The following is a 12,312-nucleotide window of genomic DNA, read 5'->3' on the forward strand; positions in this document are numbered from 1 at the left end:
AGGATTATTTTGAGATAAGAATTCAAATACAGTTCACAAATTTTCCAGTGACATGTACTCACTAAAAATTAAGTAATACCTACCATAACATGGAAAAAAAATATATATATATGTTGAATATTTCTTGAATTGTTCTGACAAAGCCCTGTCCACTGTCTGGAAAGGAGCCAGTTTGCTCCTATCCAACATTCCCATGACAGTAAACTACACTGAAATTTTCCCAAACAAAAGTTTTGATCTCTTATTATGTCACACTTCTACCTCCAATGACAAAATCATAAACATGACTCACAATGGTTATCAAATTTGAGGAGACGTTTCACAATTAGAATGGTGGTATATGATTCCATGTCTTTTATTAACAATGGATATATGAAGATACAGCAAGAAAAACTGATGTCTAAATAAAATTAGAAAAAATATATATAATTAAACAGATTGCTTTGATGCTGTGCTCTATTTTCAAACTTGAACTATATTTATGATGGAAAAAATTCTGTTATACAGAGGAAACTACTTCTTAGTTTTACTTAAAAAAATCGTATTTAAAATTGGGTTCTAAGGAAAAGTGCTTTTTCCCTGGAGAAACATAGGTATCCTAATTTGTGATAGTAAAAAATAAAAAACCTAGCGTTTTTCCTTTTTAATTGCGTTTCCTGAATTCAAACTTTATATTTGATCACAAGTTTTTAAACTACCTGTACCTCAGTGTTAGAAAGTATGTTTCTCATCCACTCCATATTGTTGAGTATCTCTATCCACTGAAGTATCTTTAGTCACTGCATGTCTATTACTGTAAGATATCCTAATATCTTTTGATTTGCACAACAATAATGTGTCTGGCTCTTGTAACTCTCTTTACTGATGGGGAAACCAAGGCTCAGACAACTCACACATCAATCAGTAACTTCAAAATTCAACCCTCATCTTCTGACCCCAAATCCTATTCTTTCCCTGATACACTAATGCTGCATCCTCAATAATCGTATTTATCTTTGTTCAATAACTGTGTACACATTTATGTCAAAACATTTCCAAATGTAAAAAATGGGATAACTATTCCAAAGTTATTTTTCACTTAAATTATGTGTATCTAAAATGTCAAGGGTCTCTGTGTAATTGAAGTTTATGGCAGTATATTTTCAATACAATTTCTGCCCATTAAATATATTTTTCTTACCAAAAAGATGCACAGCTGATCCCAAAATAACGATAGTCTCTTTGAGAACCTATGTAAAATATATTTCTTCATAAATTAAAAATACACCTTATTATTATTGATGTATCATTGTTAAATTGAAAATAAGTGTCTATAAAATATTAACCTGCATAGGAAGAATCACATAAACAAAATCATGGAAGAAAAGGGAAAAATCAAAATGTGATGAAATCTGTAAGGATTTAAAATCTTAATCTATAATATAAGAATATTCATATATTTAGGTATTTGGAATTAATTAAATGCTGTAATGTCAAAGACAATTTTGTGAATATCTATAGCTACAGCATGTTTGCACATTTTTAAAAAAGTGTGAGATGTTGAATAACTTAAAATGAAAAATGTAATAATATTCATACTGGAATAATTGAGCCTTATGGATAAAAAATAACAGTTTTTAATAAATATCATCTAGAAGTAAAATTTTATATATTGGACAGGTGAATATCATCTGAAAATCCCCCTCCAATGTAGAAATTATAAAAAAGTGATCAAAAATTTATGGAAATGGAAAATAAATAGATTTTAGGTTTATAATAAAGATCAAGTGACAATAATATGGAGATTTCAACAAATAAATAAGAGAACTTCCAAACACCACAGTTAAAGAAAAGTTACACTATTTATGTGTGAAGTAGCACAATTCAAGTTCCCATCAGAAGAGGTTTAATAGAACCTGAATGTAGGAATATTAAATAACAAAGATAAATATGGCAAAATGATACTGAAATGATTTTCTTTGGAGGAGAGTTGAAATTAAAGAAAAAAATTTTTTAAAGCATAGAATAAAGAGTTTTAAAAGAAGAGATTTCCAGCATAAATAAACTCAGGGGGGAAAAAAGAGATGCTTTAGTTTATTTTAGATGAGAGTGGGCATATTTAATGCGGGACCTGGGGAAGGGAAAGCATTTTCCATATCAAAGGCATTTTATTTAAATCAAGACTTTTCTTAGTACTTTTAGGTTAGAACAGAACTATATTTGTTAGTATGTCATCCTCAACCTCTACTTAACTCTATTATAATATCTACAGGTTGGCCTACAACACAACCGAAAGGACGCTTTACTGGGGACAGCATGTTGGTGTGTTTATATACCTACTCCATCAATTATTGGACAAACCATAAAAATTAGCTAATGGCATTCAGGAGCCCTTAGTAGTCTGTAGTTAATTTTCATGATATTTTATAATGAACACAGGTTGAATAGAAATGCTATGAGGAAAATAATCAGTCTTTGGAAAACTACAGTTCCATTAAAACATTAAATGAATTCAAAATAATAGATAAATTGAAAATAATTACTGAGTACTTAAGTATTTGAGTTATTAAGAAATTATACTACATGGAGACTTGGTTGTGACTTTTGTATAGTATATTCCACAAAATTTTCCATCTTGAATCAGTTTTAATTTAGATATCACTGAAATTAAATTGCAGCATGGAAAAATCTAAAAAGCATGATTACCATTTCACCTAGGATATGTATTTCAGTATGTAAGAATTATAAATTTTACAGCTATTTATGTTAGCTTACTACATTTTTTAATCCAAATTTCTTTATTTGATTATAATTTCAAGAATTACTTCTCTATGTGAATTTATGTTATCTAGTTAAAATATTATTTGGAGATAATGCAATTAGAAAAATCAAGCCTGAATCAAGAAAGTTTTAAAAGGATACAATGCAAAGGTATATTTTTATATAATAAAACTTTTTCTTGATTTCATTATAAAATCATAGCTTCCATTTTCTTATGTTCTTTATTTCCTCTATACTGTGTAGAGATAGGTTATACCAAAAATTATCCTCTTTTGAGCTCCTTTTCCTGCTGAAAATAGAAATAATTCATACCCCATAAAACATTTCCCTTCTAATTTACAACAGTGAATTCACTGATATGCTATTTTTCAGTGCTTAAACCAGATAGGTAATGCTGGAAAATCAAACTGAATCTTGAAAGTATTATAAAAGTCAATTTAAGATCAGCGGGTAGAATACTGAAAATAATAATAATTAAACACACAGAACTACGGGCAGCTTTGCACTATTGTCTTATAATGCAATACAACCCTATCTAAAGACACCAGTTTCATGAATCCATACTGCATAAAGCAACGGAAGTACTATTTTATTTCTGAGATTGGAGATCTATTTTTTCTTCTTGGTTGTCCATTTAAATATAAAATAGGTGCTAATTTATTACTATTCAGTTAAAGAGTTGAAGCTATCCGACTGAAAGATTCCATGAATCTAGTAGAAAAGATCACCACATGAGTCAAAGATGAAAGTCTTTTGAATTTCTGCCATGCCATCTGCCTTAACTCATTGCAGAGAGGAATCAGAGCCGTAAAATTATGTGGTTGGAAAACTCCACAAGGGAAGGGGTCAACGCAGACACAAACAGGCTCCACAATAATTATATCTTTTCAATAAAAAGCATTCTCTGATTTCTGAAGTGAACAAAACTTTTGAAAACTGCAATTGGAAACTCAAGAAAATATTTTTGCAAATTTAAAAGCGACACTGGCCAAAACTGGTAAGATTCAAGTTACTATGCCCTGGACAGTAATTTTTAATAAAATATATGAAAATAAATTTTTCTCTGAATATTTAATTTTTAATTTTAAAATATAGCAATTTATGATAAGTAATATATTCTATTATGAGAAATGTTAATAAAATGCATATCTTTAAGAGCATATTTGTATTCATGTTTCCATTAAAATTAACTACATTAGAAATGTAAATTATAGATTTTCCTACACTGGATTTTGTCTAAAGTCTTTACTTTTAAGTTACTGTCTTAGGGATTTTTATGACAGTGACACCCATCACACTATTATAAATGTCAATATACCAATCACATTAATCTGTTATTATTGTGAGAAATCCTATTAATAGAACACATATAGAGAGGTTATCGGTCTTCAAAATATAAATTAATTCTTGAAATTTGTATTCCAGAAAATGACATGTGGTCTAATACCATTTTAAGTGTTACTATAAGCTGCCTAAAGTCACAATATTAAATTTGCAAAGTGCTTAAGACTAAAGACTACTAAAAAGGAAAGCATTAAAAAGAACGGATAAATGGAAAAATGTAACTCGAGCAATGCTCACTATTCCCTGAATAGTAGTTGATGCACTACTGAGAATGAAATGAATTATTTACAGAAGTAGTCTGAGGATAAAGTACTCTAAATTCACATAATATTACTGAACATTGTAGAAGCTACATTTTCATTATTTATCTTCATAATAATCTTGTTCTAAACAAAGAGCTTTTGTTAATACATCAAATATTATATCCTGCTTAGTTAAAATTATGCCTGTTAATAAAAATGGTAGATAATCCTAACAAGTTTAATTAAACTAGCAACAGCAAACACACTGTATATGAAAAAGGATTTCAGATGATGAAGACGCTATTTACAACTGCAGATTTTCTGCAGTGTTTTGGAGTATAGCTTTAGGTAGCATGTCCACTTGCTGAAGCACTTTATTAAAGTAAAATATTACATGTGTTACATATTACCTTTTAGAGGTCACAATATTCTTTACTCTGAACATGGTGCTATAAAAATCAACTAACTTTTATATTGTAATTTAGTTATGATCACATTATTGTCTCAGCAAGAGAACAACCATTTATACTTATTCAAATTACAATTTACAAATGATAAAGATATGTTGCTTCTATCACAAAATGCAGTTGTGTATACTAAAATCATTTTACACATCAAAAGAGGCAGAGGTATTCATTAAATATACCTTGATATGGAGCGCTAAATCCACGATATCGGTGATTGCTGTCTGTAACAAAATGCAGTCTGAGCCAGTTTTTGTTGCTGATAATTGGTGGTGGTATATTCATTCCAGATAACCTGAATTATGGAAGACAACAACAAAAAAATTTAAACAGCTTTTCAGCAGTAAACATTTTCACTGAATTGGGACCCAAAAAAATGTCTACCTGTATACAATATGCATGATTTTGCATTGCTACCTTTTTAAACACAAATAAAATAGTTATTGCATGCATAGAAAAGTCAATCATAGAATAGTGCGATTCCACACACGTGCTGTTCCAATCAGGTTGCATATATTAATAAAATCAACTCTAAACTGCATATGAGTTTTGATTCACCCAGATTTACCACATAGATAATAAATATAATGAATGCTGACCTGATGGTATTGGTCATTGTGTTCCCTATGAATGAACTGACACAGCACAGTTACAAAATAGAAAGACTTCAAAGCAACTGATATACATTTTTCATCTAATATTTTCAGTATTTCACATTCAATGGCAAGTTTCACAATGTAATTTCATATGATAAGCATTATTTTAATGTAATTTCACAATACTATAAATTTTCACGATTAGATTTAATTATAATATATACTTCTATAATGCATTGGCGGTCTGCTCCAATTGATAGGCAGAAAACAGATTGTATTTTGGATATATATTTAGTCTCCAAATATCTAGTTACAAAGGTACTATTTCATAATCTCCGTAGAGCAAGGCACAAAGCAAAATTTTGAAACTATGCCCCAGATATTGGCCACGATTAATAAATGAACTGACTCTCTTGCTCTATAATCTTTTGAAGATTTTCAGTGAAGCAGTTTTTATAATTTCATTCAATAAAGGAATACCACTCCAATACCTAACCATTTAAATTGTAGGTGTGTGTTATAAAGCCAAGACAAAATATTCTCAAAAGCAAGATTCTTACATAGCAAAGGAGAATTTCAGACTAAGGTTTCCTAATAACAAGCATATGATGCATCATTACATTCTTCAAAGCACGCACTTTTCTTTACCAGAAGGCAAAACTGACAGCTGATTTATTTGTGTGTGCGTGTGTGTGTGTGTTGGGGGAGATGATTACAACTCTTCTCTCAGTTCTTGGCAGTCAGTCATTCTAGGGGACCAGAAGGGAGAGATTGGAATACCTGTCATTGCACATGCAATCAGTGGTAAGGTGTAGACACAGTGATGCAATGATCCTCTATCCAACACCCTCCCTCCCTTAACCCCTAAAATCCAACTTTCCTAGGAATTTTGGAGCTAGCCATCGCTTTTCGTGGATGACCACCTTCCATGGCATGGAAATAGGAATTCACCACTGTTGTATCATTGTTCCCATGGGTGTATTGAATGGGCTTGGCAACACTATAATGTAATCCAGTTTTCTTGAATTCTATCATGAACAAGTTGGGTTCTATTCTATACATTTCTCATTTCTCCCCCCACAATGGAATACATTTTTTTAACTTTGCCCTATCAGTGCCCTATTTTCTCTTTTCATAACAGTGACTGTTTATTGGTCCAGCTAACTGTTTTTTTCATATCTGAATTTAGTAAATCAAAATATGTATATACTTGCATAATTTTAAGACTCAAGTTTTAAAATTTTACTTCATCACTTTCAGAAAATATCCAATTTGCCTATTGGTTGGTTTGGTTGAAGTAGAAATTCAATGAAAAAATACTTGGATTTGGTACAATTATATTTTCAATAGAGTAGCATGTTTCTTGTCAGAAGTTGATTTACACTTTGGTCATCTTCAATTGCCTGACTTGATGAGCATAAATATCCATTAGGGAAAGTTTAACTTATTTTTTATTTTATTTCTTTTAGGAAGATTAGCCCTGAGCTAACTGCTGCCAATCCTCCTCTTTTCGCTGAGGAAGACTGCCCCTGAGCTAACATCCGTGCCCACCTTCCTCTACTTCATATGTGGGAAGGCTACCACAGCATGGCTTGCCAAGCCATGCCATGTCCGCACCTGGGATCTGAACTGGCGAACCCCAGGCTGCTGAAGCAGAACGTGCAAACTTAACTGAAGAGGCCCTGAGCCAGCCCCAAAATTATTTTTGACAGATGGCACACATTTCTAAAAGTAATGAGACTATAATACATGGATGGTGTAAGACACTGAACTACAGTGTTTGGAGAGAGGCTCTTAGAAGATCCAATAAATAAGAAGCAACGCAACAATGATATCAATAAAAGTGAGAGAGGAAAGAAGACGAAATAGACAATAAGAGGATAAACTTCCCTCTTTCTTAGGGATATCAAAGATAATTTCAGCAATAGAGTGTAGTAAAGACAAGTAATAACTACTATGGAACTATTGTTTGCAACTTGAAATCACCTTCAGGAATTGAGAAAGGTGGAACTGAAGATTTTAGAGCTGCAGTAGCGAGAGGCACAACATGCATGAGGCGGAGAAAACAATGCTGGTTTAACAAGGGTGGAACTTAAAGGGTATTCTTGACAGCCTCAATGCTTCAGCTCATGAAACAGAAGTGCAGAAAAGCCAAGGTACTGAACTAGAAAGCAAGTGCACCACAGGACCCCTCTGTCCCCAGAGAGGAAAAACACCTTTCTTGATTATAAGGGAGTCACAACGACTGTCCAGCTTGTGGTCAACTAGTATTCCTCGATATCTAAACACAAATAACACAATGTGATTTATTTATGGCTTATGGAACAATCTACTAAACGAATATACACATCTTTGTACCATATTTCACATGCTATCAGGAGATCCGGGAAGTGGTGGATTGAGAATACATGCTGCTAGGAAGGATTTCATCAAACTAATTAATTTAGATAATTTCTTCAATACAGAAGGACAGATTTCTTAAATATAACTCCTTTTTATTCCTTTATCAAATCACTGTGGTCATTTGAAGGTAAGCACATATGGGTTCATTTCAGTATAAAGTCAGTGAGAATCATCTCTTGATAATTAAGAGATAAAGTGTATTCAACAATTATCTACTGAACACTTAATATATGACAAACACTGATGCTAAGGGTTGGAAATATAGCTGTAAACAAGACCGACAAGATCCATGGTCTTACAAAGTGAAAATAAAGAAGATAACATATCAATAAATGAATAAGGTGATTTCAGATGGTGGCAAATGATGCACAAAAAAATAAAACAGTAACATGATAAAGAATGTCTAGAAATGAGGTTTCAATTGTTTTAATATCTTTTCCATTTTACACTCAAAACAGCCATAATCGTGATTATATGTTTTAAACTACTAAACTGGATTTTAGGAGAATTAAAACAAAGAAAATTATGACAAGGATAAATGTCAAAAATTGGTAACATACTATAGTTATTTGTATCCAAGAAGAATTCAAGACATGTTTTTGAGTAATTAACAGATTTGAACAGACACAGTAAATTAATAATGACATCAAGTTTCACTGCATATTCAGTAGAAATACTGACAATAATAGCGTATCTTGCTATAATTAATCTTTGCAAAAACTGTTTTAACTTTTACAATTTTATGCAGATATAAATAACTAAATCATAAATTGATATTTAAAATCACATGCTACATTTTCTATTAAATGGTACCTCAGAGAATATGATTATAATCCTTATAAATTTTTTTACAAATCAGTTAAGTGTAGGAAACCTAAGAGAACCACATTATTTAAAATTCTCTAAAACTATTCTGAGCCTATGCCTTTGGTTTATAACTCTCTTGTTAGATCCTCGTTGCTGCCATCTGTTAATCTCTGGTTCTCAATTTTCTCAAAAGTAGCACTTGCAACAATAGGTGTCATCTTTGGTGGCACTAACACATTTTTTAATCTTTCTAATAAAACATCTAGTTTTTAATCTTTCCAATCCCTAAAATTATTGACACCTAATGACCTATCTGTCTTTCCTCATCTTCAGTCCCATAGATACAGTCAAACCTTAAACCTATGATTACTCAAATCTTCACCTGCATGACTATAAAATCACAGTATCCCACAACAATTCTCCCACTCTCCCCTAATTTCACTTCTTCCTCTCTCTTGCTTTGTTACTCTACCCCTCTCTTCTTCCCTCTCTCCCTCTTTCACTTCTTTTGACCTCCTTCTGTCTCTGGTGTTGAAGTAAGATTCATTCCTCATGCTTCCTCTATTCTCCAAGATTGTGTCAGATTAATTGTCCTATATTGAGCTGTAATTAGTTCCCAAAATTCATACTTTCATCTTAACTCAGTGCCTTTTTTATGTAGGTCTGAGGGACTTTCTTTTTAAGGCTGAATGAATATCTTTTTTTACATTTATCTACTTACTCCTAATCATTCTCAGTGAAGCCAGCTGTAAAGTTTCAAGGTTAAGATAAATGTCCCATCTCCCTCTCCGTCCTCACAAAGCACCTTTACATATTCTTGTCACATCATTTATTATTTTGTATAGTAGTAAGTTTTCTATCTTCACTATTATTTTACATTTTCTTTGAATGTAGGTTATTAAATCCCTGGTGCTGAGCACAATGATTGATGAATAGCAGGTGTACACTGATATTATTTATCAAGAAAATACATGAATATAAGCTGTTTAGGCAGATGCTCTAACTTTCAGTACCTATATATTTGTCTATAATTTTTTCTATATATTTTCAATAATCTCATTTCACACATTATCAAAATTATGGTTCTTTTTTTTATTCAAGATCCATCTAAAATTCTATCTCCTTCATAAGTCTTCTGCAATTCCCTTAGCTGAAGGTTACCCCTCTCTTCCCAGAACAACAAAAGCACTTGTTAAGACTCGTCTTACGGCACTTATCGCTGCTTTCATCTTACTATATTACACATAGTCTACAAATTATAAGAATTTTGAAGCAGGATCCACATTGGATTTATCTCTGAATGTACAAGCATATTTCAAATTATAGATAATGAACAGATGCTAATTAGTTGCAGTAAAATCTTACTACAAAATTTCTTAAAGTGTGTTCTCCTGAATATTAGCCACCAAAAATGCCTTTGGGGATGGGGGAAGGTACACTACTCAAAAAGTTTTTGAATCATTCTTTTGTAACCATATCCTATTCTTGTAGTTTTTAAAAATATGTTTTAACACAGAATTCCTTAAATTTATTTCAACATACACTCTTGCATTTCCATGCTTTGCCATAAAATCAAATAACACGCAGTGGAGTTATTTTACACAACTATTTCAGAAACCACAAATTTTATTATTCCTTCATGTTATGATGTGAATGCATTTCACAGTCCTGAGAAAAACCAGCTTCTTTAAAACTAGTCAAAAAAAGTGAGAAGCTTTCTATTATGTTTTGTAGCATGTTATAAGTTAGAAAATCATTTTCGCAACAAAATTAATCCCTTTCTGGGATGACATTGAAAGCACTAACCTTCCATGCTATGCAAGTCATGAATACTGTGTGTGTGAAGTGTACAGATATCCACACTGACCTGGCTGTGCTTTTTTGTCACAGATGTCTGACTGTGTTCTTGATTAGATATTCAAAAGTCACTGAACTGCAGAATACACAATCTCATGTGGTTTTAACAAGAGCATTAAGAAGCTAAGCATTGTTTTATGCAGTCCAATTATTCAGAAGCCAGATGCTATAAAGTATTTGCAAAGCAAATGAGAGAAGTGGCTACACTAAATGTTCTTCTCTTTTCTCTTCTCCCTCCCCCTTTATCAACACATTCCACTTGCTTACCCCCATCTGTACCCCGACTCTGCTTCGCTCCTTATCCCTTATTTCCATGACCTATCTTTCAGATACAATCTTTATAAAAACAGGCTGCTGCAGAATAGCGTTACTTCTATCTAAACATATGCCTCAGAAAAATCTCTTTTAATATTTTAGATACAATGTGTGTGTATTCAACTACCAAAATTTAATTAAGATCAAATAGAAAAGTTGAATTATACTATAACCATTTCAAAATTGAATTTGAAATTAAAAAGCTGGCAAGAAACCTTCAGATTCAGATGTTTTTTAATAGAAAATTCTACTAAACTTAGAAAGAATGAACAATTTTACCCATTCTTTTCCAGAAAATCAAAGAGGAAGCAACACTTCTCAACTCACTTTAAGGGATAGTATTACCCTAATAATAAAACCAGAAAAAGTCAATGCAAAAATAAAAAAAATGAACGACACAAACAGAAAACTACAGACCAATATCTATCATGAACTTCGATGTAAGTCTTCAGCAAAATATTAGCAAATTGAATCCCACAAGGTATAAAAAGAATTATACACCATGACCTAGTGAGATTTATTCAAGTTATATAAGTCTGGTTCAACATTTGAAAATCAATCAGTGGAATCCACCATATCAAAGGCTACAGAAGAAAATTTAAATGATCAAATCAATGGACACAATAAAAGCATTTCACAAAATCCAATTTTGATGATAAAAACTCTTAGCAAATTGGGAATAGAGGGGACTTTCTTAACTTGATAAAGAGCATATACAAAAAACCTACAACTGAGATCATATTTAATGTTAAATTACTGAATGCTTTTCATTAAGGTCAGGAGTATGGCCCATCACTCTTATTCAACATTGTGCTAGAAGTTCTAATGGGTGCAATAAGGCATGGAAAAGAAGAAAAGGAATATTCATTGGAAAGAAAGGAAAGAAATTGTCCCTATTTGAAGATGACATAATTATTTATATAGAAAATCTCAAGCAATCTACAAAATAAACTCCTAGAACTAATAAGTGCATTCATCCAGGTTGCTAGATACAAGATGAACATACAAAAATAATTCACATTTCTAAACAATAACGGTAAACCTGTGGAAACTGAAATAAAAAACAATACAATTTACAATTGCTCCAAATAAATTAAATACTTAGGTGTAAATTTAGTAAATCATTTACAGGGCCTGTATCAGGAAAATTACAAAACGTAATGAAAGAAATCAAAAACATAAATAAATGGAGAGACATGCCATGTTCTGAACTGGAAGACTTAGCATAGTAAAGATGTCAGGTCTCCCCAAAATGGACTACAGGTTTAATGCAATCCTATTGAAACCTCAGCACATTCTTTTTGTAGACATTGACAAGGTAATTATAAAATGTATATGGAAAAGCACAGGACCCAGAGTAGTTAAAAAAATTTGAAAAAATTAGGATGAAGTGGGAGTAATGATGCTGGAACAATTGGACAACCATGGGCAAAAAAATGAACGTCAACCTAAACATCACACTTTATTAGCTTAAATTAGCTTAAAATTGACCATGGACTTACATGTAAAATGTAAAAGTACAAA

At 31.8% G+C, this 12,312-nt stretch overlaps 1 protein-coding gene across 7 annotated transcripts in view; it reads right to left on the reverse strand.

Annotated features, from left to right (window-relative positions):
- CSMD3 (CUB and Sushi multiple domains 3) overlaps nucleotides 1-12,312 on the reverse strand; it is a 1,186,048-nt gene that overhangs the window by 755,506 nt on the left and 418,230 nt on the right. For all 7 annotated transcript variants that reach the window (XM_070221725.1, XM_001915960.5, XM_070221729.1 and 4 more), the window contains exon 6: nucleotides 4,993-5,105. In XM_070221725.1, coding sequence (XP_070077826.1) covers nucleotides 4,993-5,105 — 113 coding nt within the window. The remainder of the gene's footprint in view (nucleotides 1-4,992; nucleotides 5,106-12,312) is intronic.

This window comes from Equus caballus, chromosome 9 (genome assembly GCF_041296265.1).
Source record: "Equus caballus isolate H_3958 breed thoroughbred chromosome 9, TB-T2T, whole genome shotgun sequence".
NCBI classification, from domain to species: domain Eukaryota; kingdom Metazoa; phylum Chordata; class Mammalia; order Perissodactyla; family Equidae; genus Equus; species Equus caballus.